At 30.3% G+C, this 27847-nt stretch overlaps 6 protein-coding genes across 29 annotated transcripts in view; 3 read left to right on the top strand and 3 right to left on the bottom strand.

Annotated features, from left to right (window-relative positions):
• Nucleotides 1–32: 32 nt before the first annotated feature.
• Nucleotides 33–1716, top strand: LOC118068110 (ribosome biogenesis protein NOP53). Its single transcript, XM_035085303.1, has 3 exons — nucleotides 33–923; nucleotides 1001–1518; nucleotides 1594–1716. The coding sequence occupies exons 1-3, from the start codon at nucleotides 114–116 to the stop codon at nucleotides 1667–1669; spliced, it is 1404 nt and encodes a 467-aa protein (XP_034941194.1). The 5' UTR covers nucleotides 33–113; the 3' UTR covers nucleotides 1670–1716.
• On the bottom strand, nucleotides 1708–3353 carry LOC118068138 (spindle pole body component 110-like). Its single transcript, XM_035085338.1, has 7 exons — nucleotides 3212–3353; nucleotides 2856–3127; nucleotides 2601–2754; nucleotides 2335–2514; nucleotides 1913–2273; nucleotides 1764–1824; nucleotides 1708–1712 (listed from the first exon to the last, which is right to left on the bottom strand). Exons 1-7 carry the CDS (start codon nucleotides 3316–3318, stop codon nucleotides 1708–1710), a joined length of 1140 nt encoding a protein of 379 aa, XP_034941229.1. The 5' UTR covers nucleotides 3319–3353.
• Nucleotides 3354–3539: 186 nt separating this feature from the next.
• On the bottom strand, nucleotides 3540–5067 carry LOC118068130 (cilia- and flagella-associated protein 157). The gene is made up of 4 exons (XM_035085328.1): nucleotides 4915–5067; nucleotides 4578–4849; nucleotides 4354–4507; nucleotides 3540–4288 (listed from the first exon to the last, which is right to left on the bottom strand). Exons 1-4 carry the CDS (start codon nucleotides 5037–5039, stop codon nucleotides 3616–3618), a joined length of 1224 nt encoding a protein of 407 aa, XP_034941219.1. The 5' UTR covers nucleotides 5040–5067; the 3' UTR covers nucleotides 3540–3615.
• Nucleotides 5068–5288: 221 nt separating this feature from the next.
• Nucleotides 5289–9048, bottom strand: Hrd3 (HMG-coA reductase degradation 3). The gene is made up of 5 exons (XM_035085145.1): nucleotides 7876–9048; nucleotides 7087–7805; nucleotides 6773–7001; nucleotides 6282–6688; nucleotides 5289–6203 (listed from the first exon to the last, which is right to left on the bottom strand). The coding sequence occupies exons 1-5, from the start codon at nucleotides 8360–8362 to the stop codon at nucleotides 5685–5687; spliced, it is 2361 nt and encodes a 786-aa protein (XP_034941036.1). The 5' UTR covers nucleotides 8363–9048; the 3' UTR covers nucleotides 5289–5684.
• A 66-nt stretch (nucleotides 9049–9114) lies between these two features.
• LOC118068032 (glycosylated lysosomal membrane protein-like) lies at nucleotides 9115–11422 on the top strand. The gene is made up of 5 exons (XM_035085146.1): nucleotides 9115–9424; nucleotides 9710–9967; nucleotides 10131–10565; nucleotides 10645–10922; nucleotides 11199–11422. The coding sequence occupies exons 1-5, from the start codon at nucleotides 9353–9355 to the stop codon at nucleotides 11368–11370; spliced, it is 1215 nt and encodes a 404-aa protein (XP_034941037.1). The 5' UTR covers nucleotides 9115–9352; the 3' UTR covers nucleotides 11371–11422.
• A 795-nt stretch (nucleotides 11423–12217) lies between these two features.
• Nucleotides 12218–27847, top strand: part of para (paralytic) — a 34450-nt gene continuing 18820 nt past the window's right edge. For 7 of the 24 annotated variants that reach the window (XM_035085062.1, XM_035085061.1, XM_035085064.1 and 4 more), the window contains exons 1-13: nucleotides 12219–13148; nucleotides 18069–18148; nucleotides 18490–18893; nucleotides 19416–19646; nucleotides 21006–21038; nucleotides 22169–22324; nucleotides 23484–23689; nucleotides 24354–24482; nucleotides 25628–25719; nucleotides 25974–26186; nucleotides 26508–26568; nucleotides 26671–26980; nucleotides 27143–27421. In XM_035085062.1, the coding sequence (XP_034940953.1) occupies nucleotides 19503–19646; nucleotides 21006–21038; nucleotides 22169–22324; nucleotides 23484–23689; nucleotides 24354–24482; nucleotides 25628–25719; nucleotides 25974–26186; nucleotides 26508–26568; nucleotides 26671–26980; nucleotides 27143–27421 (1623 nt within the window). In that variant the 5' untranslated portion in view covers nucleotides 12219–13148; nucleotides 18069–18148; nucleotides 18490–18893; nucleotides 19416–19502. Of the gene's footprint in view, nucleotides 13149–18068; nucleotides 18149–18489; nucleotides 18894–19415; nucleotides 19647–21005; nucleotides 21039–22168; nucleotides 22325–23483; nucleotides 23690–24353; nucleotides 24483–25627; nucleotides 25720–25973; nucleotides 26187–26507; nucleotides 26569–26670; nucleotides 26981–27142; nucleotides 27422–27847 lie in introns of all 24 variants that reach the window. The other 17 variants (XM_035085060.1, XM_035085058.1, XM_035085069.1 and 14 more) reach the window with 4 other exon arrangements.

The raw sequence follows: 27847 nt of genomic DNA on the forward strand, positions 1-27847 counted from the left end.
TCTCAACTGGTCCCTTTTTTGAGCCAGGATCGGTTTTTCTGGTTTATGGCTCAATGGTGTGTACAGCAACGTGTTTTTTGTAAATTGATAAAATTATTTAAACATTATTCATTATGGTACAAATAAAAATAATCGATTCTGAAAACAGTGTAAAAAAGAAGAAAAAAGTGTCTAAGAAAACCAAGAAATCATGGAGAAAACACGTAAATATCAAAGATGTTGATGATTTCTTAGAAGATAAGAGGTTAGAAGAACGTCTTGGTATTCCATTTGCTAAAAGATCAGATAAAGAACTTTTTGCAATTGATACAACACCAGATCTTCATCTAATAGATGAAGATCATAAAAAAAGCAAAGCAGCATATAGATTGGCTTTGAAAAATTCTGAACCAAGATGCTATGCTATTTTGAAACCTAGCTCTGCTGTACCAGACCCAATAGTTAAACGTAATAGAGTAAAAACTCCAGAAGAACGTAAAAATCCCATTACTAAACATATTGAGAAGATAAGAAAATTAAATGGACAATTAAAATTGAAAGAAAAGATTGCTTTAAAAAATAGGAAGCTTGCTGAAGAAAGAAAAAAAAATCAACCTAAGAGAGGTGAATACAATCTTGACATTTGGAATGTTCAACCTACTGAAGAAGTAGAGATTAAAACTAAGATTGATTCTCAATGGCTCACTTCAGAAACATTGAAACATACTCTGGCTATTAAAGGCGTAAAAAAAAGGAATATTCCAAAAACTATTCATACGAAACCATCAATTCTTCCTGCTGTTGAACCGCCTCATCCTGGAACCTCTTATAATCCTTCGTATGAAGATCATCAAAGCTTGTTACATGAAGTGGCCGAGAAAGAAATAAAACTTATGAAACAAGAAGCACATCTTGATCGAGTTACTACTAAAATGTTTAAAAAGGTAATAATTAACTGATAATACATTTTTTTCAACTGTAACATTTGGAGTTTTTAATAATAATATTTTATTCATTGAAGGTGTCACCTGAAGAAAATACGAAAAATAGGCTGAGAGAATTATCTGAAGGATTACCATCTACAGAAGGATCAACATCAGTGAATGATCAAGATCTGGAAAAAAATGAAGACCCTAATAAACTTTCCATAAATCCTCCTGTGAAAAATAAGAAAAAAACACTTGTTCAGAGGCGAAAGATCAGAGAACAAAATGCATTAGCATCAGAGCAAAAACAGAAAAAATTAGAAAAAAAGAAGATATCCGATATTTATAGAGTTAAAATACTTAATAAGAAAATTGCAAATAGAGAACAGAAATCTGAACTTTTAAGTAAGAAGAAAGAAAAACTGAAAGCTTTAAAAGCTAAAGAAACTAAGGTTTTATCGAAAAATAAATTCGAAGCACCTGACCCTGATTTTCAATTAGGAGAAGAATTGAGTGGAAATTTAAGAAACACTCAACCAGCAAAGAGTTTACTTACTGATCGTTTTAAATCACTACAGCAAAGAAATATCGTTGCTCCAAGTACTCGTGTGCTGTAAGTATATCTTTCATGAATGAATGACAATAAATCAACGGAAAGTTATTAATGGTTTATTTTTTTTTCTTTCAGGAAACTCAATAAGCCTAAAGTAAAGAGGTACATAAAACCAGATCATAAAATACAATTGCCTAAAACATCAAAATAAATTATTCATTATAAAAACAAAATAAAAGTAACTTTGTTTTATACTTACGAGATGTTATTTCACTTTTTATATTTATTTTTATCGATTAAATTACGCAAATGTATAATAAATTGAGTCTTAGTCATCGAGCCAATTATAGTATCTGTATTTGTCATCTAAAAAGAAGAATTATAAAGGTAATATTTTATTTTTCAAAATTTGTAATAGTTTAGAAATTCATTAATTCTCAATGCGAACGTGAACCTGAAGAGCAGAAGCTATAACACATTTCACTTCGTGTAGACGTTTTAGATACTCCTGAATTTTAGATTTATTCTGCTCTTTCAAGTGTCTCATGTGTTGAAGCATTATATTTTTTTTATTCAATTCTACCATCAACTCTGCCATTTTTCTTTCGTGATACATGATTTTCGATCTCAGTTTCTCGATACGACTATCATGATTAATTAATATACTCTCTGTAAGAGGTAAAACAACGCCTCGACGTTGTTCAGTTATATCCAATCGTTTTATCAACTTGCTGATTAACTTTTTCTTAATCTCTATGGCTTGCAGAGATTTATTTATGTTAGACTCGGTTTTTTTATTACGAAATTCAATGCTCCTAACAGAAATAAAAATGAAAAGTAATGTTGCAATTATCAACTTTAATAGGTCTACATTACTTGATAGTTGATAAATGTTTTACTTCATCATATTTTTCCATTTTAAAATGATCTAATTCGTAATGGAGATTTATATTTTCATCAAATAATTTTCGAACAAATGTACCTTGTCGTTTATTTCTGTCAGATTCCCATTGTTTCGATAATTCAAAAAGATTCTTACGTAAATCTAAAATCAATCTAGAAATAAAATTATGAAAATAACATAATAATTCTTCATCATTTCTCAATTGCATTTTTAAAGCTTTTTTTTTCGAGACGCTTACTTTTCTCTATCAATTTTAAATTTCACTTCGAGACGGTTCAATTCTTCTTTTAAATTTTCATCCTTTTCTCTGATTAAAGTTTCACCTGCTTCAAGCTTTAATCTGAGTGCGGGTTCCTTGACTTTGAAATCTTCAAGAGCATTTATTCTAGCACCTGAACTCAGATATCCAATTATTTGGAAATGAAAAATAATAATTTAAAAAAAAAGAAAAAGATAGTAATATTAATTTACAAATAACAAAATAATATATTACGTAAAATTTTAATTTTTGACATGAATTTTAATCTGGTAGCTTCGTAATCATCTTTCATCGAGTTTACTTTATCTTCATGAATTTTTTTCTCTTCTACTCTTTGTTTATTTATCATATTTATTGCATTCTTTGACGCATTAGCTTTATTTAATTCCGTATCGAAATTTCCATTAAGTTGAGCTATCTCGTCTGCAGTTTGAGTTTCTCTTAAAATAAGATTTTTTGTTGTTTCTTCAATCATTTCTGTAAGTTCTTCATTACATTTGCTTGTTCTTAGACATTCAAATTTATTTATTGATTCAAAGTTTCCTTTTTTAAAATTGAAAAAAGTTATTTTAATATTTATAATAATTTACCTTTCAATACGATTTTGTATATCAGTGATTCTAATTTCGTACATCGTTCTTTGTACATTATTCGGATATATTCGTGGTTTTTCATCATTTTCATTTGTAGTTTCCATACCTAATCAATAATTTAACCTTATATTAAATTAGAAGTCAAAAAAAAGCTACTATCGTTGAGAAAAAAATTTAATGTTTTCATAATAATGAATTACATTATTCATTTATTTTTATGAGGGTTACTCCCTCTCTCTATAACATAAAGTAACATATTACTATCTATGTATATTTTAATATTTTAATCTTGATCTTGAATTCATTAAAATTGCATCGTCGTTTAGTTACCTTTTGAATAATCTATCTATATATATATATATATATATTAGTAGCCACTTGAACTAAAAAGATAAGAATTTCTATGTCAATTCTATTTCGAAGCTTCTCAAGTTTAATTTATCTATCTCTTCATAAATTTTCTGTATCTCTTCTTTAAATTCTGGATCACAAGCACCTACTTCAATATCTAGAGTCTTTGATTTAATCGTCAAATCAGAAATTAATTTTTTAATAAAATTTAAAAGTTCATTGAGTTTTCTGATATGTTGATTGTCATCTTGAATTTCTTTTATAATATTTTCCTTACTTTTTTCAGCCTCTTGAATATTTTTTTCTAACACTGTACTTTTTTCCATTATGTCATTGTATTCATCTTCATACATTTTAATCATCTCCTCTTTACTCGCTGCATTCTTTTCTATTCGAAGATTATTACTATAGATTCGAGTATTATTTATATGATTTTCTACCAATGATTCTATAATTTTATTCTGTTCTAGAACTTTTTCCAGCGCCATTTCTGCTTCTTTTTCTAATAATGATGCTTGACATCTAGCAGTTTCTTCTCTTTCCTTATGTATCCGCATTTTCTCCTCTAGTTCCCGACAGACTTTCATTATTTTATCCAGCTCTAAATGTAACGCAATATTTTCTCGAACTGCTCTGTGAGTAGCATCTGCAATTCGTAGGTTCGTTGCCTCTTGAAACTTTAATGCCAAATCTTTCAAGCGTTCTTCTGTCTCTTTTTGCATTCTAAAAAATTTTAATAGCAAGTTTTTTATTCATAAAAAAGTTCATGAAATGTAACAAGAACTTACTTGGCTTTTCCAATAATTAATGATTTTTCTGCTTCATAAAGAGTTTTAGCATGACGTTCTTCCTGTTCTGCCATTTGTTTCTCTTGTATTTCAAATTTCTGAGTCAATTCTGCTCTAGCGTTTTTCCATTCATCAAGAGCATTCAATTTTCCAGCTACATTGAAAATTTAATCATGAGTTAAAATGAGAACAATGGGTAAGTACAAAAGATAAGTATTACTCACTAACTAATTTCACTTCAGCATTGAGTGTTGTTTCCATGTTATGATACTCTTGTTTCATCGTAGCTTCTTTTGATTTAAATGCAGCCTGCTCTTCTTTACGTAAGTCTTCCATAGCAGCAAGTCGTTCACTCAATTCGCGAGCTTCTTCAGTTTTTTGTTGTAAAATTCTTTTCAAATGAGCTATAACATCAGACCGATCATCTTCTAATTGAGCTAATTTTCCTTTCAGAGCTTCCATTTCTCCTTCGAGAAATTCATTTCGAGTTCTAATTCTAAACAAAAGGTTCGATAGATTTTTAAATCATCTAGGAATTGATAATTTCTGAAGTGATTTTACCTTGCAAGTTGACGATTATTATCAATAATTAATTGTTCAAAAAATACAGTATCTCTCTCACTGATGCTAGATTTTTTTTTAGCTTTCTTTTCTTTGTCTCCTCCCTTCTTTTTCTTTTTAGGCATCTTATATACTCTTTATTTAAGAAATGAATAAACGTGATATTTATTTTCCAATTTTAATAGAGAATTGGTTTATAGATAAATAGAGAAATTCAGATTAAGCGAGATTAATCAGTCCAGGATTAGTCAGGATTGATTTGGATAAAATTGGTTGCTATAGTAAATTATATCAATAAATTTTTTCAAAAAAAAGTTACACTAAACTAAATTTTCGAGTTTTTATTGATAATATTTAATGATAAAAATAGATAATTATGGATGAGAATACAACTTTATAAGAATTTAATTATTTATTTGTTTTTTTCTACACTCTTTTATCTTTTCATAATACAAACTTCAGTCATTAACAGGTATTTGGTTCTTGACAATATTCTCACTTGGCAACATCGAAACTTAAGTTAGTTCAAAAAACCAACAATTCGACGTAATCTCAAATAAAACTGAGATCAGAGTCAATTTTTATTAGTATCACACCAAAAAAGTATACAAAGTCAGTAGTATCAGTGATTTCTTAAAAATTATTTATGTTTATAATTTATACAGTTATTGATGTAATAAAAAAGTTAACAAAACAGTTGTGAAGTTGATACTGAAAAATGATAAATCGAACAATTGACTCTGAACTCGATTTTTAAATTTGCAAATCAACTAGTTAACAGGTTGCGCATTTGCTCTGTCCCGTTGTTGTGGTGGTTGATTTTGTTGTTGTTGATTCTGTTGTTGTTGTTGTTGTTGTTGTTGTTGTTGTTGTTGTTGTTGTTGAGGAGGTTGCGGCCTTCGGAAATATATGATAAGACTCAACATGCCCGTAAACACTCCAATAAGATATAAATCCCAGTTTTGACCGAATAACTGGTCCCATTTGTTCAAATGTTCAGAAAAACTGAATTCTTGGAAATAGTCAAGACCAAATAAGAAAAACAATTTGATAAGAGCTAATGCCACAGGTATTCGTGCGTCAGGGCTCGCTTCCGCTGCTAAATCATAGCACCTTTTAGCTAAATGTCGGTCTCGTGCCAAGCCAAGCCCACGTTCATGCATATAACCTAAATTAAATATGGCCTGGGCATTATGTTGTTGATCAGACGCCAAACGATAATATCTAGCCGCTGCTTCATAGTCAACACGAGTTCCTCGACCATAATAGTGTGCATCTCCAAGTTTTACCTAAAAATATTCATTTTTATAATCTATTTTAAAGAAGAATAAAATTTAAAATAAAGGAATGATTCTAAATCTATTTACCCAAGCCGGAGAATAGCTTTGAGCAGCAGCACGAGCCCAAAAGCCCAATGCCATCACTAATCCATCTTTTGGAGTAACGACAGTAGTTTCTTCTCTGTCTAATATGAATGCAGCATTGCTTTGTGCTACTTCATATCCCATTTCTGCCAGAAGAGCATATCTGATAAACGCTTGATCAATTCTACCTTCACGGTAATCAGTGTGTGCTGTCATCAGTTGACTACTCCATTTCCCTCGCTCTGCAACATTTTTAAATAATTCCACTGCTGTCGAACAACTACGCATTGTTCCTGTCCCAGTGGCATGCATTTGAGCTAAATTATAGAATGCCAAAACATGACCAGACTGGCTTGCAAGGCTAAAATATTTGTTAGCGAGTTTGTAGTCACGTTTTACACCAATTCCACCTGAAGAAAATAACGATATATATTTGAATTTATGATCTAAAAATATTTACCTTTAAAATTAAAATGTATGATTGAATAACTCACTAAAATACATATTTCCCAATTGTAACTGGCCATCAACCCAACCTTGGTCAGCAGCTTGACTAAAATATTGCAAAGCTTTAGCAGTATCTTTTTCAACACCTCTTCCATGAAGATACATAAGACCTAATCCACTTTGACCAACTGGATTTCCTAACATTGCTGCACTTGCAAAATATTTATAAGCTGTTTCATTATCTTGCTGGACGATATCACTTCCTTCTAAATAAATCTATTGATAAAAAACCCAATTAGAATAATTGGATAATTAGATAAAAATTCAATAAAGTAATTGAAAATATTCATATATTACTAACCTTTCCTAAGAAGGCCATAGCAATAGCATTTCCAGCATTTGCAGCATGTTGGAAATAATCAAGAGCACGTTGATGATCGAGAGGAACTCCTCTGCCTCCTTGATAATGGAGCTGTCCTAATCCTACTTGTGCTTGTACATCGCCTCTTTCTGCCAATAGCTGATAATATTCTATTAAATCATCATTCAAAATTCCAGAGTTATATTCAGGATTTTCCTGTTCATCCAACAACCGGATTCGTTGAATCATTGGCCCTCCACTTAATGTAACTTGGTCAGCAACTTTATTAGCTACTTTACGATAAAAATCTAAAGCTTTTTCACATGAACTTATCGTAGAAACACCAGCAGAATAACGATATCCAATTGCCATTTGCGCTCGAGTATCTCCACCAATTGCTCCGATAGTGTAATGCAATAAAGCTTTTGCTTGGGATGCGTTTACTCCTCCAAGACCCATGGCATAAAAAAATCCCATTCCCATATGAGCTGAAGGTAAACCGGTTTGTACTAATTCTTTAAATGTTTGTAAAGCAGCTGGAATATCTTGTGTTGCCGATGGAAGTCCAGTTTGTGTTCCAAGTAGTTGAGCCCACGCCAACATTGACCTTGCTTCTGCATGACCAAGTGTCGCTGCCCCTGATATTAGCTTATAAGCTTCCGCTTTATTACTTCTCGTGGCGTTAAGCAAAGCTTGTGCTTTTTGAAATAATTCTTCAGCTGAAAATAAAAATAGAATTAATTATTGATTTTTCAGCTTTAAGGCTTCTTTTATCATTTTCAATATTACCTTCTACTTGTTCGGGAGTCAAAGGTTCTTTAGGTTCTTCTTCAACGATCTCTTCTTCTGGTTCATCATCCCACGTTGGAACTTCTTCTACACCCTTAGATAAACTTGTTAAAGAGTCCAATGCTATTTTTTTAGCAATCATATGTAATAATGCCGTTGTTCCTACAGAATTATCTAATTCTTTATCTGATTCTTCATTTTCATTTGAACTATCTTTAGATCGTTTGGATGTCGTTTCTGTAAGAACAGAATCTGTCGCCGGTACTAAATTAATAATAGAATCTCTAAATGATTGGTCTTGACGTAATTGTTTATAAATTGTCTCGAAATCATCGTCATCATCAAACTCATCTATCATATTTTTATTATCACTTTGTATTTTTGAACTATCTTCATCTTCTTCCTCTTTATTCCCGGTCAACTCTGCTGTGGATAGCATTAAAAAAGCTACCCAAAGTAGAAATACAAATTTATGACCCAACTTCATATTTTTTCCTATTTTAACACCATTCACACATAACGAATATATCGTTTTTTACTGTATATTATTCACTTTTAGATACTTTATTATCAGTTATCAACAAACGTAAGCACATACGTGGACATAGTAGCAGCTTGTTTTTATCAGACATTGAATAATTCAGGTGTTTACATACTATGTTCTTCAGTGATCAACCCAGCAAGATATGTTATTTAACAATTGATTATAAAAAAAATAAATAAGTTATTTAAATTAATTAATTTAGAAACATAAAATCTATGATTGCTGAATCAGCTGTTTCACTTGTGCGATTTAGGGATATTTTATGCGAACGATAGTGTTGATTCTTGTTCGTCATTACGATTTTTCTAGCATTTGTGTGATATTGATGTAACATATGACATATAGACTTGTACACGTTGAGTTACGCTATTGGTATACGTATATTTATTAATTTTTTTTTATCTACTGTTATTTATCGAATGACAACCTTTCAATTACAATAATAGCGGTTACCACAAAATTTTCAAATAACTCTGAACTTTTGCTTACGTGGATAGAAACTGTTTATTACATTTTTTGAGGTTATTCTTATTAGATCATAAAATCAGATAACATTTTTTTAAATATATTATATAACTCTTACGATAAGAACAGCAGGTATTTCTACTTTTTATTGAAATATCGATTAATAATAAATTGACAAAGAAATTTTTTTTCATAAAAATATTTTCGGTTTCCAATTTGGTAGCATTGTAACTTTTATTACTTGATATTTTGTATCAAAGATGGCGCTACTCGGCTGTTAAAGTGGCGCCATCTAGTGTATAAAAATTACATAAACTATTCATTTGTTTTTACTGTGTTTTGCGTGTTTTTCAACAAAAATGATCGCGAATAAAGTAGATTAGAATGACAAAGAGAAGGCGTATGTAACAATAATAATGAGGATAACAATGTGACAATCAGTTGATAGTAATAAGAATTGTGTTGAAAATGTTTCTTCTACATAACTTTATTATTTTTTGGGCCATATTTATAAATATTTGTCAAGGATCTGAACGAATTGTAAGCTATTTTTTTATTTATCTACAATTTTTTTATAGCTACGATCAATAAGAATATCAACGTAGTCAAAGTCCAATTCTATTTTGCTTTTATTATTAACGTTAAACCTTATAATTTAATATATATAATAACTTATCATTATCAAACAATGTCTATGTAACCCTGAATCATGCATTTTTATCACTATGGAAACAATGAGATAGACAGATTTTATTATTGTTAATAATAATAGTTTTATTGTTTAAATATCTTTTTTTTTATAATAAGAATTCATTTATTTTTTAGCTGACATATAAATTAAATCCCGGATGCGGGGAAATATGTGATGGAAAAAATTTAACAACTTTTTACTTAAGAGCTGATGGCTCTAATGATACCTTACACTACCTTTGGGATTTTATTGGTCATCCATCAATCCTTCTAACAGTTACTTCGTCCACAGCTGAGTTAAATATAGACTGGAAAAATTATTTATCTCATCAACCGAAATCTATAAATTTTACTGAAACACCTTTATATAGTTTTGGTTTATTAGTGGAGAAGGTTAGTTTTTTTTTTCTTTGTGCTCCAATTATGAATTCACTTCTGTTTACTCTATGACGAGTTATTCTTAAAAAGAAATTGACTCATCTATTATTCATCGATTTTCTATTATTAACTGATTCATAAATTAAATGAAAAGTTTTTAATATTTTTTTTTTTACAGATTTTAGAATTTAATGACGTCAATGATACGGGATCAATTTTCAATATAAGTGATAATTATATAAATGTCTTGAATTCACAATACTTTCACTGGATCAGAAAGAATACGGCAGAAAATAAGAGGTTTATAGAGTTAGATATGATAGGAAAAAATTATAATGATCCAGAGTCCAATACATCGAGAGTTGGTGATATAGAAATAATACTTAATGGATTTAGTACACTTGATCATTCAGATGTGACACCACATTTATTACACTCTGAAAATTCAACGCAAATAGATTTTGTTATTAATCATTTTAAAACAAATTCGTCGTTCACTAAGAGTAGATTTGGAGTAGAACTTATGATGATTAGTCCAGGAGACCCTAATTCTAAAATGTTTGTTGATACTAAGAAGAGTCTGGATGATGAACATACTCCAGGAATATTTGAGGTGCTCATAAAATAATTAAATTTTTTTTTTCCTAATTTGATAAAACCTAAAATATCACATTGAATTATTTTATTCACAGATTGTTGAAATAACAACTCCAAAAATAACAGTTAAAAATAATAAAGAATCAGCGTATTTACAATGGAGACCAGTTTCTTACTCAACATCAGATAGAGATGTTACAAGCTCAACAGAAACTATTCTTTATCCATTGATAAACAGTTTAGAAATTCCTCACAATTCACTCTTGTATGCATTTTATGGTAATGAAACAAATAGTTTGTTGATAGAAAAAATGAATATTACAATTGGAACATCCGGAGATGGATTCTATAAGAAAACCAATTATACCACATGGTAAATATTCCACTTAATTTTTTTATTGAATAAATATTAGTATTTTATAAGTTTATTTATAAAAAGTAGTTTATTTGTGTATAAGTAGGAAATGTTTACTTTGTGAGGCTTTTAATTTATTGGCTTTATTAATGGTGCTCAAGTTAAATTTTTGTAGTGTCAAGGATAAAAAAAATCTTGACTTACATTGATTTATTCTATTTTCCTCGGATGAAAGATGAATCATCAAATTTCATTGAGATTATAGAAGTATTAATGAGATATTTATCACTTTAGGACTTTCATTGTTGGTTATGGTAGTCCACCAGGTGAACAATTTTCCTACTTGGTCATCATGATTATATCAATCGGCGTTGGACTGCCTGTCATCACAATGATTCTGGCGGCAATTCATGCTTGTATTCGCAGATTACGAAGGAGACAAACTACTAGATTAGTTAATTCATAAGTGATAAATCAATTACAAATATTAATAAAAACATTAATACATGATAGTGAAACTATTTCAATGAATTCAAATTACATGACATTTTTTTACAAAAAAATGCGATATAAAAAAAAAGGCTGACAAAACTATTTTTGCGTTGGCGAAAGCATTTATACATTAAACAAATAAATTTTATAACAAATAGTTAAGTATAATTTTTCTTAGAAATAATCATACAAATGAAGTGTGCTATTCAGTGGCCATGAAACGACTCGCGAAACGAATGTTGTGGGTCACATAGTGGGTGAGTGTCCCTGAGTGCATGCGAACTTTCTGATCGGATGAGGGGAATGAGCGGGAGGAAACGATCAACGTTTTCAGGTGAAGATAGTAAGAGTGGCGCGGTATGGTACCGTATTCCTGGTAACTATAAGGAGGGAGATTTCGCACCACGGAGGGGGTGTACTTTCATTGATCCGCTCGTAGCACACATTCGTCGATAAAGTATTTACAAATCCTGCGTTATTATAAAATTTTTAATTATTTAAAATATTTATGAATTATTTTTTATTATCTTTAATTCATCATTTGACTAATTTTAAATGTCAAACCAAATTCTTTATTTTTTTTTTTAGCTGAAATCTAGAAGAGGAAAAAAATTTTTTAAAAAACGAGAGTTTACTTTGATGATGAAAAGTTGAAAATTGATTAGGAAAATAAGAGTTTGAAAAACTTTGTAAGAAACACTAATTAAGTTTAGTGTACAAAATCAATGGGAATTTGAGTGGGGGATGAGTCGTCCGGATTTGGAATCGTGGATGCGTCACAAACTAGTGAAAGAGGGAAAAGCAGAGTAGGGGTAGGTAAGGGAGGGTTGAAATATAGTTCCTGAGAAATCCGCACCGTGATGTTGGCGCAGGACGATGCAGTAACATCCGTGCTCGGGTTGGTTTGTCTCCCCGCGACTTGGACACTAACCCTCAAGACTGCCTCCGTTTAAAAAAAAAATTCGTAACCAGATACATTAAGCTGTTATCATAAAAACCCAAAAAGTAGTCTGAAAATAGTCGTTGAGGTTGCACGCGGTGGTTAATAATCAATAAAAAAACTCAAACTGGACAGAAAATGTCCAAGAGACCAAAAAAAGTGTGACTGTGAAATATTCAAAGACAATCGTTTTGTCCAAGAGCCAAGAGCAGCCCCTAATTTTATTCTTCGAGTGTCTTCTGCTACTGTGTGATGAGTTTATTAAATTAAATATTAAGTCAAAGTAAAAAAAAAATTAAAAAAGAAGATAATAAAATAACCATCAAACATTAAGTCATTCATATAATCACGCATTTTCATACTTGAAACTTACAGGAAAAATCAGCCGAGAGTGCTACAGTGAAAGTAATGACAAGACATCGATGAGAGCCTGAAATGTTAACACAAAGCAAGTTTTATGCTCTATTTATTCACTACACTTTCGTGTAGTATGATAGGGGGCGGGTCCTTGCAGCTGCGGTGAAGGTGATGGACGAAATAATGGATTTCGAGGACTGCTCAGGACACCAGTGCTTGTTCTTAGCTTTTGTTGCTTAGTGTTTTGTGTGCAAAAGGAAAAAATAGTGTTGTGCACTGTGAAGAAATTATAAGGATATAACAAAATCAAGCTAAGGCCCGCGGATAAATCTCAGAGCCCGCCCCAAACATCAGTGCCTATTTTCCTCCGTACCGCTTTTCTCCTGCATTCAAAACTACAAAAGTGTATATAATTTTTAAAAAAATAAGATACATCAAAGTGACATTCGTCAAACGTAAGTGTTAACACCATTACAACTATTTTTTTTTACATCACTATGTATTATATTTACCACAACTTTATTTTCCCTTCCGTTGAAAATTTTTTCCTGAGGTAGTGGCGCAACCTTTTGACCTTCCTGCACGAGTCTACCGTCGAATCGCTGGTCAATACGACAATACGGTTTACAAGACGTGTATTGATTACGATACGCGTATATGAGAATGAAAGGGGTAACTTTATTTAAAAAAAAAAAAGTCAACTCGAAAGTAGGAAAAATTTTACTTTGCTACTGTATATTATTTTCACTTATAAATGTCTATACTTTGACATCAACACGATCAAAATGGCTTTGTATAACCTTTTTATCGCTGATAGGGATTGCAATAGACATCAATTATTAAGTATATTTTCATCGAAGAATCATAGTGGAGGTCAATCAATATATTATTCAATCAGATATCTTTCGATCAGCTGGTAACTTCACCCTAATATGAAGCTTTATTTTGATCATAAAATAGACAACAATAAATTGATAAAACAAATAACAAAAGAGCAGCTGTAAAAGTAGCACAAGTGTGTAAAAGTCAGCCGGCGTAAGTAGTGCAGGTCGAGTTCCGGGAAAACTGGGGGCTGGTCATTGAACGATTGTACCTACTGCGCCATCCGCATCCACTGTCGTGTCTGATCTAAGATACTCATTTCCCCTCATGCTCTTTCTCGTTTTATCTGACGTTTATTTTTCCGCTCGACTCGGCTGAACTTTCAATGAGCTTGAGGGCTTTAATACCTCAACGGGAAGAAATGACAAGAGTCTATTAGAACGGACGATTGGCTTCGGCAGAGGCCAAGGCTGCGCGCGCTTTATCAAGCATGCGATGGCATATTGTATGTGGGTATATACCTACCTACGGTGATAATACAACGTGCGAGTTACTGAAAATCACAAGGGGAATTATCTGACAAGAGAATATACAAGTTGAGCTTAGTGACGAGAATATATGCTTGTAAACCTATCAAGCTTATTGATTTCATCTTTGTATATATATCCAACCAGAACTGTCATATCTTTTAAACATTTCTTTTACACTGTAACTGCTATAGTCAATTACAGTTACTGATGCTGATATATCAATCCCAGCTTAAATGAAATATGTAATAAGTACATAAATAACAGGGGTGTGTAGTAGGCGGTAGCAGTCACAATGAATTACTAGCAAAAGTCAATAATTTTATTCGATTTAATGACTATCTTTCGTGCTTGACTATTTCACCTAAATATAATGAGGTATGAATTTTTTTGAATGATTAAACAGTCAATTAGAGATAGAGGTCTAGAGGTATTGTATGTGTGTTCTGTTTTGAATATTCGGTGGCAACAAGAGTAACAAAGCAGTAGCAGGTCAGTAGGGCGCGCGCAGACCGTCCGTAGTGTATATTCTTATATGAAGCATCGAGGAGTCGCGCGCATGACCCCGCACTAGGATCGGGGCCGGCATCAGCAGCCAGCATGCTTCGAGTCTAACCCCAACACTTTTTCCCCTCTATTTCTTCATCCCCTTTACTTCTCGTCTTCCCGCCAACGTCACGCCATGCCGCGACACATACTGCATCGTTCAAGACTATTTTATCATTAATTCTATACCATTATTTATTACGATTGTTTACCCTGTTATCTGTATCTGCCATTCTTTTCCCCTCAACCAGGATAAGTCTCTCCTAATCATTGAAAGCATCGTCCAAAATGTTGAAAACAACTCAAATTGACCATGACATTAATAAATACGAATGTCATAGTATAGAGGAAAGATTAGAGGGAGTATTCGTTAGTAAATTTCTTGCTTTGAATCAGAGTGAAGCAAACGTTAATGCGGCTTGAGCGGCACGACAACGCTATCGGGGTGCGGCGGAGGGACAAGAGGGTGAGGGTGAAATGGCCATGCGGATAGAGGCAGTAACTGGGTCAAACCGGTATTTATATTTCGCTTGTATTGAGAGCAGCAAATAATGTTTCTATTAAATTGAGTGATGACTATATGGATAAAGGAAATCATATCACACAGGAGATTAATTAAAAAAAAAAAATTCGTGAGGATGAACGGATTAGATAATTATAAATAAATTATGTGACGTTGAAGCGTGATGTGGCGAAATACAAATAGTAGTTTCTTGTGTGCTATAAAGTCATATAGAGACTATGTATAAATGTATAATTGTCAGTAGAATATTGGGCTATGTGTGATGACAAGGTTCAGTTGGTATTCATGACTAGGTCGATATATATATATACATTAAGTATATTTGCAAATATATATATATATATATATGTAAAGGAGAAGAAAGTCAAACGACGGAAGTAACGAACAACCGCACTCTATTCCGCAGCCCCAGGCGACTCTACGTTTTCGCTTCGTATAACACTAGATAGACAGACGTGAAGCTCAAGTCGAGAGCAAGAGAGTAAGCGCCGGCGCCATTTCAAATTCTTTACTACTTTCCCATCGACCAGATGAATCTTTCCTTTTAGCTTAAATATTTCCTTTAGCCTTGCACTTTGCTCTTATAAATCATTTGATATCGCCCGTCATCTTCCAACCATTACACCAATTAATTTTTATTTTTTCTTTATGGCTTGACTATTTTATTCTCCCAAAGATTAAGAAGCTTTATAGTCAATTTTATTTATAAGCTATCAGTTTATTTATTATTTCGTTTTATTTTTTTATTAGGACATTAAGAAATTATTCGTTTATTTGTTTTCATTTGAAATGAATCATTTTATTTTTCTTTTTTATTTATTTATTTATTTATGCAATATTTTTTATAGTTATTTTTAAATAATAGAGTAATGTTAAATAAATAATGTATTATGTTTCGTGGTATTTTAAAATCAATTTTGGTTTGAAAAGAAAGAATAAAAAGTGTAAAGGAAAATAGAGGGTAATTAGGTAGTAATTGACGTAAGTTTATTATTTGCCCAATTAAATTGTCAACTGTAAGGAGTGGCTATTGTATGTCAGTACCATTCACTAGGTTCATGTTGTCATGACAACATTTTTCTGCAACGTCCGCGCGTCCTGATTCATGACGTCATCTTGTGGCATCGGCATTTACCCCGTTAGCACCCTCTTATTGTATACTGAGAAGAATATCTACTAAAAATTACCACGTCATAAATAGTAATCACGAGATATTTCAAGAATAACATAATAAAAAATTTAATTTTTTTCTTAAATAATTTTTACTAAAATAACTTTTATCATGCAAGTTTTAAATTAGTCTAACTTTCATATAATAAACATAAAACATTTTAAAAAATTAATTAATATTTTATTATATTTTTTATTTTTTAAAAATGAATTTGTTAATATTAACTGTTTAAAGTGATAATAATAGCAGTAATTCAAACGTTGATGATTTTATAACTGTAAAGCAGTGAATATAAATTATTTTACAACGATTTTTACTCATTCATTTTTTATACATTAACTTTTCACATTTTGTTATCTGATTGTCATGAGAATTCTACCGTGAATGTGCCTGTTGCCGGATTAGTAAATTCAATAACATTATCCTAGAATGAATTTTGTTAAATTAAACTACTGAAAATTGTTTAATATAATTTAACACTTGAGACTCTTCCTTTTTTTATGGTTAGGAAATTTATATCTAATAAATAAATCCTGTAAAACGTGCTGATTTTGTATGGTAATTTTAAATAGATATGAGAATTAAAACTCATATATTTCTTCGTAATAAGTACTAAGTGTCTAAAATATCTCGGATTAACTAACTAGATTAATAATTCAAATTTCTAATGTGAAGTAATTTTTACGTAATATTTCTCAGAGTGTACACTTGGTGACGCTGGTGTCGCGATAACTACGCTAAGATGGCGCGTTTCTCATCTATCCTGTCAATTTCTTTTATCTAGTTAATTTATATTCATTCATCATCAACTAATCAAATAGTTTCGATAAACCAACCCTATTTCCTGAGTTTTCAATATTTATTATATATCTTTATCTCTATAAAATAGATAGAATGAAAATATAAAGTCATATTTTATTGATAAAAAAAACAACAATAACCTTCACGTCGAGTATCGATCAGTTAAGGCGATCTAAATTTTTATATTTGACTGAAAATGAATAATTCTATTACCCATAAAGGTAATAGGAAGATGACTGATTGATAGCCTAGATAAACAGAAAAGAGTGTAGTCACTGAAAATGATGGTTGACCTCATACTTATGGGAAAAAAATAAAAGTAAGGGTGGAATCGGTTTAGTTGGTCGGCGTGGTACGATCGATATGTTGCAAACGTAATAGGACATGGAATTGCAGCGACTCTCTCGCCGTCGGGCAGTCTGACTCGTTGGGGACTGTAACGACTTCGGCACAGACTGTAACGTGTTCACCTACTTTCCATTGACACGCGATAGCCCAATCGCGGTTAGTTGCCGAGTTAGGTCGACGTTTGAATCCATATCGGAAGGAGTATCGAGTAACATCGTTTTGTTCAAACGATATATCCACTTTAATGCACGTAAATTAAACATTACTTCTTTATGGAAACTTGTCCACTTACGTCTTTCACTCTTAATGAATCCTAGGGTTACTCTTATGCTAATTAATTAAACATCACTTCACTTTATTTCTTCTTAATTATTATTACTTTATTCAAACCTTTTTTTTTCCTCTGTTTTAATCAATTTTATTGTAATGATTATTAATATTTATTTATTTATTTTTTTTTAGGTTGACATTTTTATTGAAATATTGGAAAAGAGTGGAATTTTATTCTAATTCGTGGAATTTCTTTATGAATAATAGATTAGTGATTCAGTTTCATCATAGAACTTTGAAAAAAAAATGCCTGAATGTTGAAAAAATGAGATATTGATTGAAATTTTGCTTTTATCTTTTGTAATAGATAACGGCGTATCGCTTAAAAGTCCAGGCTATGATAATTACAATAGCAGATTGAGCACATCGTCGTCGCTTCATGTATACGTATGTATGTTTTCTTCATTAAATTCAAGTGCATATTGAAGAGAAATCATTTTTGTAAAGTGAAAAAAATTACAACTAACAATGAGAGTACAATTTTTTTTTTTCTTTTTGCAACCTACATCTGGTGGTCTCCAATTCTGTTTTACATCTTTCGTTAATTACAAGTATGAATTAACGAAGAACAACTTTGAATACTTTTTGCTGACAGTTGTTGATAATAATTTTAATCTTTAGATTGTAAACATAAAAAGCATTTTTCTTCTTTAAAAATTTTTAATGAAAGAAATTTTTTTATTGCAAAACATCCATGAAATAATGCTAACGATGTATGAATATTTCAGGTCGGACATGAAAAATCTTGGTTCACGTTGGACTGGCCCCAACATACCACGCACTGCCGGAGCGCGTTCACTACTGGTCGCCGCAATTTCACCGAACAATACCGGGAGACGCAGGCATAACGTGAGGAGTGATACTTACCTAACGAGACGGCGGAGTATTTTTGCAAGCGGCGAAAAGAAAGAGAGCGAGATAACGAGAAGCTACGTGGTGCAACAGCCGCATTTATCCGTCCGATCCTACAAAACTTCTTTGTACACTACCGCGCATTCCAAATTCAAGAAGCACCTTGATATTGATATTTCTATATCTCGCTTACAGCAACACTTTCGCCATCGACAGTTTTATTACTTTTCACCTAAGACACATAGCCGTCATTTCAGGAACTGTTAGCACCTACCGCAAGGTAATGATGCTCTTTATCCCTGTTATATTGAAAGAACTATCCAGGGTTGACATCATCAAGACAACACATGACAATTATTTTTAATGTTGAATAAAAAAAAAGAACCGTTGAAATCAATTTTCGCCTTTTTAGATAATTAAAAAAAAAAAGTTGATATAATTTTTGTAAAAAACTTAATTTATATTGCTTTTTGAAAAGCAAAAAAGAATTATTATGAATTATTTTGATTAGTTTTTATGAAGGCTACTAATAGGAGTTCTGAAGTTCCCCTAATATCTTATCAAGATTAGTACTTTTAACTATAATTAGCATATTAAAATCACAAAAAAGTAATTAATGAAAATTCGTTGAAATCAAAAAAAGTAACTTTTTCCCTAAATGTTATGTTTAATTTTCATTTGGTAAAAAATCTTTAATGGTTGACCTGGATTATTCTTGCAATATATCATATATTCACTAATGAATATTTTGACAAGGTTAATTGATCGTTTCACTCAATTTTTTCTATTAATTGAAATATAGATGAGAGTGATAGGATGGATTTAAAAGCAGGAAAGAAATAAAAGGTACAATTACAGGAAGGTGCCGTCGTTGTGCGCAGCGTAGACAATGTCCGAAGATTTTGACTCCCTATCAGAAGAACGAAGTTTGTTCCGTCCGTTCACGCGGGAATCCTTGGCTGCGATTGAGGCTCGCATTGCCGAAGAACTTGCTAAGCAAAAAGAACTCGAGGCTAAAAGAGCACAAAGCGAGGTATGGATATTTTTATTCCCATTTTAAGGTTTTATATTTTTTAATCAAGTGGTGTTATCACGTTCAAGTCAGACTTTAAATAAAATCAATATAGAGTTAAAACCGATTAAAAAACAATAATATCCAATTAGTTTATTTATTCAGACAAGATATCTAAACAATTAATAAACAACAACATTAATGAGAATAATAATCAGACATTTGATGGAAAAGCTTAGAAAGCCATGTGTGCTGAAGTTGAATAATTATTATGTTTACAAGGTAAAAATGCTTTTTTTATATTGCAACGCGCATATTGCCTTACTTGCGTACAGGTGGCCGAGGTAAAGTTGTAAATTATAATCGATTCGTTGTGTTTAAAAATTAAATTGATCAAAGAATTACAAGAATACAGGTCATTAAAAGCTTATTTATATAAACATATTTTTTTGTGTTTATTTTTGTAAAATAGAATAATTCCATTTAGCGGTGATTTTTGTTTATTAAATTAACTCGATTCGCTCTGTTTATTTATCGTCCATAACTGACGAGCATTAATAATCTCATAAATATTTGCTGCAAAGTTGTCTTAAATTGATAAATATTTAAATACTCCAGAGCTTTTGTTTTGTAATTATTATAGCTAATTTCTGATTGAACAGGTTGATAAATGGCAATTGAATTTTCATTATAAAATAAATACAAGCTTGATTTATTTTTGTATATAGTTTTTAATACGGTTTATAATCTTTTATAAATTGGTTGTTTTTATTTTAATTTGATAATTGAAATTTATTTAGTGATTAATACTGAATAAATCTATTAATCGCGTTAACTGTTGACTTTTATTGTTGTACCAGTGTTGGGTGTGTGCTTGAACATGTAACATTAGTAGTAGCGTCAGTGGGATTAACTAACTCTATATATTTTATTACTATTATAAAGTCGATACAGAGTTTTCCTGTGTTCTCTGTTCTCTTAAAGTACATATTAAAACAGTCGCGTGCGAGAGCTCGATGTATGCAATGTCATATTTATGCTGTGCCTGACTCTATCTTGTATCTTCTATTACACTTCTAATCTTCCGCAATACCTTGCCCTAATAATAATTATTTCGTTCTATAGAAATATCATTGATACCCTTTAGAAAGAATTTGAAGCAATTTTATAATCATAATAATAATTATTATTAATGTATGATATAGAAATAATAATATCAACTATTCTTTGAACTTTAAAGTAATGAATAATAATAGAATTAAATAATATCTAGATTGTCTTGTAAAAAAAATTTGAAAGTAATTCAATTGATAATTTTCTTCTTTTTCCTACTTGTTTGTGTTGTATGTGTGTAACTCTTTCCCTGTTGTGCAATTCCAGGGTGGTTATGGACGGAAGAAAAAGAAAAAAGAAGTAAGATGTTGCATCATGCCAAGTATCTTAAATATAATCAAGCTAATTACACATATTTTCTTTATTTTTATTAAACCCACAGCATTTAGAGGCATAGATAATATATGTATATTGACTAGAGCTTGTTCTAGTATCTAGAGAAACACGTACACACGAACACAGTTATTTTTAATCAATTATTCTATACACTGGGGAACAGTTGAATGCTTTTGCTTCATTTAATTTACTCTTCTCAAGATATTTTTTCCTTTTTGCTTTCTCATTTCGTATCAATTATTTAATTAAATAGTTTTGATGTAAATATCCAACAATAACTTTTTATGTTAATTAAATGGATAATATTTTTATACAATTAAAAATATTATGAGAAGAGTTTGCCTAAAGCAGTGTACAATTTTTCGTATTGCTTTTATATAATGAATGTTTAAATACAAAATGCTTCAAATAAATAGAAACAACAAAGAAACACACATTTTTCAATACGAATTATTTTTAAAGCCTTTTATCAGTGTATAAACAATACATACCGAATATACTCATTAAGTTTTAATTATTTTCATTATTTTAATGATTGCTTGCACGCGCAAACTCTATGGAATTTCAACTTTAAAGACACTCAAAAAGTTATATTATTTTTCGGCTGAAAAATAGATGACTAGGATAGATCGTAGGAACAAATTTAGAATAGATGATAACAATAGTTTATACATGCAAATACACTACACTTGCTATTGTACACAATTTTAATAAAAATTAACACTTTTTATAGGATATGTACACTGATCAATAATTGAAAAAAAAAATTTTCTACAAGTAAAAATAAAAAAATAAATTCATTTCACAGGTGCTACTAAAAATTAAAGACAATATGAAATCAATCAATAAATTTGTAAAGAAAAAATAACTGTGCTGTATATTTAATGTCTCTGGATATTACATTTGTTTGTAAAAAAAACAAAAGTAAAAACAGAGCCATATGCATCAGAGAAAGAAAAAAAAAAACTGAATTTATTGGTATTTAATATAAAATAAAACCATCAATGATACAATGAAATGTGTACATAGAGATAGAATTAAATGTTAAATGTGACATGATGAGCAAATAATAAAATGTTACCCATGTTTCACAGGCCCGTTATGACGACGAAGACGAAGATGAGGGTCCACAGCCTGATCCAATGTTTGAGCAAGGGGGGCCCCTTCCAGTCCGATTGCACAACGAATTTCCCCCCGAGCTGGCCTCGACGCCTCTTGAAGATATTGATAGCTTCTACCATAATCAAAGGGTAGGAATAATTTGTTTGCTCATTGTTACAGTCAATTTATCAAGATAATCAATCAAAATATTATTACAAACCGAAAATAATTTTATTTATTTAGGATAGAAAAAAAAACAATTTTGTTTAAATAAAAGACTTTATGGGTGAATTAAAATTAAAAAGGTTTATAAAACTTGGACATATTTAACTCTTATAATGAACCCTTGAGCTTTACCTTTTTATTTGACAGCCATATAACCAACGTTTTCTAGGAAAAGGTTTTATGCTTGACCGTAATATTTTTCTTTAGTTTCAATAAAAATCTATAAAAAATGTAACAAAATTATGAGATTTAGATTTTTTTTTTTTAAAATGTTTCAGTAAAACTATTTAGTACATAATATTTTTATTAAACTGTTTCCATTTTAAGTTTGAATATTTTAAAATCTTTTTTTAGAATATTTTTCCATCTCTCTTGAAAAATTTAAATTTGTTTTGACGAATAAATTTGAATTCTTATAAGCAATTTGGAATATTTTACTTAGTTTCTTACACCCATTGTTTTTCTTATCATATTCAATAAATATGTAATGACTCTTAGATATTGTTCAAGGGTTAAATAACTTGTCGATTACTTACCTAATTTGAGAGTATTTTACCCTAGAGTTCATTGTACTCATCAATTGTATTTTTAACTTCTTGATAAAGTTTGAATCTTTGTTTAACAGTTAATTATACCAAGTATAACAAATTATCTACTTATAAATACAAATTGAGTAATTTATTGATTGAAAAATAAAAAAATATTTATTTTGGTTGAAAATCAATTCCCTATGTGTTCATAACAATTATAGGACTGATAATAAAAGCCTATGAATTATATCTAGATTAGAATAAATTTGGGCTTTCAATATATAATTTTACCATCAAAATAGTTTCCTTATTGACACAAATGTTTATTCAACGATACAAGCATGATAAGTTATTAACTTTATATGATGGAGACATTCATGATTTTTATCGTCGAAAATAGCTATTATTTTCAACACCTTAATACCCAAAACATATGTAAAGAATCAGAATGATCGATTGAATGAAATTAGCTCAAAAAATAAAGTATTTAGAAAAATGATAAATAATAAGTGTGTTCATTTCAGTTTATTAATATAAATGATTTTGTTTCTAGACGTTCGTGGTCATCAGCAAAGGGAAGGATATATTCAGATTCTCGGCGACGGATGCTTTATGGATCCTCGATCCGTTTAATCCAATTCGACGGGTGGCCATTTATATTCTGGTCCACCCGCTCTTTTCCTTATTCATCATCACCACTATTTTGGTTAACTGCATACTCATGATTATGCCCACTACGCCCACCATCGAGTCCACCGAGTACGTAAATTATTCACTCGTACATCTACCCCTTTACATCCGGCTATTACTGCAGCTCAAGCAGAGCAATTATTGTTGATGTTTAATCTCCAGAAAAATAATGATAATGGAATTTTCAAGAAAAAGTATCAATTATATAATGCTATTAGCTTTGCTAGATTGTCTATAGAAAATATATCCAATAGCAGTTAAAAGTATAAACATGTATGTCTAAAGTTTATTCTAGGAATCATTTTATTTTTAAGAAATTATAGATTATGTATATATTTAGATCAATTTCTCGTAACTTTCGGTAAGTTTAGTAATAAAATACTTATAGTAGACTACACAAAGAGATTTCTGTTGCTGAAATAGATCAGAGATTTGTTCCTGCAACAGACTTAATTATTGATGTCTTTAAAAGAAAAAACTTTTTTTTGCATAGTCATAGAATATTAGAACTAATTTATTGATTAATAGATTCCATTGTTTTATTTTTGCTTTTGAATTATTGCTTAGTTTGAATAACAAAAAAAATTTCTCCATCAAACAGCAGAAATTATGAGAGTGTTGTTGAAGGAAATAATTGTAAAATAATCAATTAACTTCTCTTGAATAACATATAATATAAAATGATGCAATGACAAATATAAAGTAATATTGAGCTATCAATTTATGTTTTCAGAGTGATATTTACGGGCATCTACACATTTGAATCCGCCGTTAAGGTGATGGCGAGGGGTTTCATTCTGCAGCCTTTTACCTATCTTAGAGATGCATGGAATTGGCTCGACTTCGTAGTTATAGCTTTAGCGTGAGTAGTTAAACATATTCATTGATTTATTGATTTATTTGTGAAGACAAAAAAATATAAATAACAACAACAAAAATCTCTTCGCTTGAAGGTACACGATGACATTTCCTTTTTTATTTCTCCAATTTTGTTCTGAATTATCTATTAAGGTCATAAATTTTTCTCACTCAAAAGTTTTGAAAGAAAAACAACAACAAATAACAAAATATAAAATTTTATATTCAGTCATTATTATTTAAATTTATGAGAAGAATAAAATATTTTTTTGTTTAATTATTTTAATAAATAACCTTCATATTTGCGGAGTAAAGTTTAATGAATATTTTGAAAAATATTTGTTATCTTTAGATAGTTTTATCGATGTAATACTCCATGGACATCGATAAATTTACATTAGCAATCAACAGGTTCATAGAATAAACGAAGAAGCTTATTAAATTTCCTTATAGACAAGTAGTGATCCTGTATAACTCATCGGTAGGCATTACTAAAAATCATCTGAGAACTGATAAACCTTTAATACTGATAACTATTTATTAACGAGTGATGTATAAAAATAAACAACGTTGATTCTATTAATATTGTCTCCTTGTATATTAATGAAGAAATACTGTTGAATCATTCACCATACAAAAATCATACCAATTTCATGGATAACTGAGTACTGTATTTTATCAAGACAAACTAAATATGTAGAATAACACAAAGTTTATTTACATATTAGTACATTAGTAAAATTAGTTTAAATTCATGGTAAATAATAATTATTATTAGAAATAGAAAGCGATAAATTAAATAATTATTTAAACAGTAGTCTAGAACTAATATAATTATACGTTATTAATAAATGTTAATAGAATATTTATTAAATCTAATTAAAAATTAGGAACTTAATTATATATTGATTCATTATTAATTATTACATAAATACTTATATGATATATATATATTTATATATCGTGCATGAAATAATTGAGATATTTGTATAAGAGTTTTATGAAACGCGGTAGATTATAGATAGTATAGTATTGTAATTTTATATTAATTAATTATTTATTTTTATTTAATTAAAATTAAAAAAAAATTTTCTTTATTTCATTTATTTTGTATCACTGTAATGTGTGTGACGTTCGGGTGTATTGCAGTTATGTGACGATGGGCATAGATCTAGGCAACCTTGCCGCTCTCAGGACATTTCGAGTCCTCCGAGCCTTGAAGACTGTCGCTATTGTACCAGGTATGCTTAGAGTATTGATCAGTGTAGTAAAACAGATTATTATAGACATGCTATTTAGTTTCAATGAATCGGTGCCTGTTTTTTTCTTTTATTTTATTTGATTATTTAATGAGCTTTTTATAATAAATTATTCTCAATGACTTTTTGATTATTTAAAGTCCACTGAAAGTCACCAAATATGTATAACAATCATCCTGATATGTTATTTGTTTATTTAAGAATCCTTCTATTTTAATTTATTGTCCTTTGCTTAGGTCTGAAAACCATTGTCGGCGCTGTGATAGAGTCTGTAAAAAATCTGCGCGATGTGATAATCTTAACGATGTTCTCCCTTTCCGTCTTTGCGTTAATGGGCCTCCAAATTTACATGGGGGTCCTTACGCAAAAATGTATAAAAAATTTTCCAGAAGATGGTTCCTGGGGTAATCTAACTGATGAGAACTGGGAAAAGTTTGTCAGTAATTCGAGTAAGTATCTTGGACAATTTTAAAATATACTGTAAACAAATTATAAGTCTTATGACCCTTGGAGAAAACTTTCCACTTTTAATGTTGTGAGGAATAAAAGGAAAAGCTTTCTATCAAGGGTATCTTAAGAACGATTCAATCAATTTTTTTTCTAAATCGCTTTAATATTTATTAAAGTAATTCAGAATTGCTTTGATATTCAACTAAATCAAATCAACAACACTTAAAATATATTTTAATTAAATCACAAATAAACTTGTTTTCATTATTTTCTGTATATTCTAAATTATTTGGTACATTGATTTAATATTATTTTTTCAGCCAATTGGTATGTTGATGATAATGGAAATATGCCTTTATGTGGTAATTCATCCGGAGCTGGGTGAGTACTTTCAGTTAATACATTTAAGAAAACAAATTAATCCAATTAATGAAAGTAATATTAATGGTCAATTGAACTAATCGAATAAAACATTTTATCCAGCATGTGTGAACCCGGTTACACATGCTTACAAGGCTATGGAGACAATCCAAATTATGGATACACGAGTTTTGATACATTTGGATGGGCATTATTGTCAGCTTTCCGTTTGATGACCCAGGATTATTGGGAGAACTTGTATCAGTTAGTTTTGAGGTCAGCTGGACCCTGGCACATGTTGTTCTTCATCGTTATCATTTTCCTGGGATCATTTTATCTAGTAAACTTGATCCTTGCCATCGTAGCCATGTCATATGACGAGTTGCAGAAGAAAGCAGAGGAAGAAGAAGCGGCTGAAGAGGAAGCTATCAGAGTAAGTGCTAATTAATTCATAAATCATTGTATTTATTAAAGTAAGACTATCTTGTAATTAATTTACAACAATGTATGACTATTAATTAAGTATTTAAATAATGATAATAATCATAGGGGTTTAATTAAGTTCAGTAAAAAAAAGCTGAATAATTAATTGCAGGAAGCAGAAGAAGCAGCTTTAGCGAAAGAACATAAAGCTGCTGCACATGCGGCAGCAAAAGAAGCAGCTGCTGCAGCAGCCGCTGCTGAACAAATAGTTAAATCGCCTTCAAATTTCTCCTGCCACAGTTACGAATTATTCGTTGGTCAAGAAAAAAGCAATGACGACAACAATAAAGAGAGAATGAGCATAAGATCCGTCGAATCTGTTAGCGAATATAGAGTCAGACCAATCAACAATAATCACAATGCTGCTAATAAAGTCCGCAAAGTGAGCGCTGTAAGTATTATTTTTATTTATTCTTAATCAAGTGAAAGAGAAACAAAAAAATAATTGAATTACGAACTTCACAAAGTTCATTTTATTTAGACTCTTTAATTAGTCAACATTGACTAATTAAAGAATGAGATTAAAAAAAAAAAATTTGAGATAACGAAAGAAATGAAGTGAAATCTATCTTTTATTCAATTTATTGTCTATTATTCTTATCTTTGATATTTGGCATTATTTGTGGCTGCTTTGATGCATACAGAGAATGCATATGTGACTTTTAAAAGTACTCTTTTTAATTGCTAATTTACTGTTTATTTAATAATTTTAAAGATTTATTTATTAAAATTATTTTTAAATATAACAAAAATATCAATTTTAATTATTCTAATACGTGATTTATTATTTATAAAATTATTAAAAGAACAGAAATTT

Source organism: Chelonus insularis, unplaced genomic scaffold, assembly GCF_013357705.1.
Source record: "Chelonus insularis isolate UGA/USDA-ARS -01 unplaced genomic scaffold, ASM1335770v1 contig_399_pilon, whole genome shotgun sequence".
Classification (NCBI taxonomy): Eukaryota; Metazoa; Arthropoda; class Insecta; order Hymenoptera; family Braconidae; genus Chelonus; species Chelonus insularis.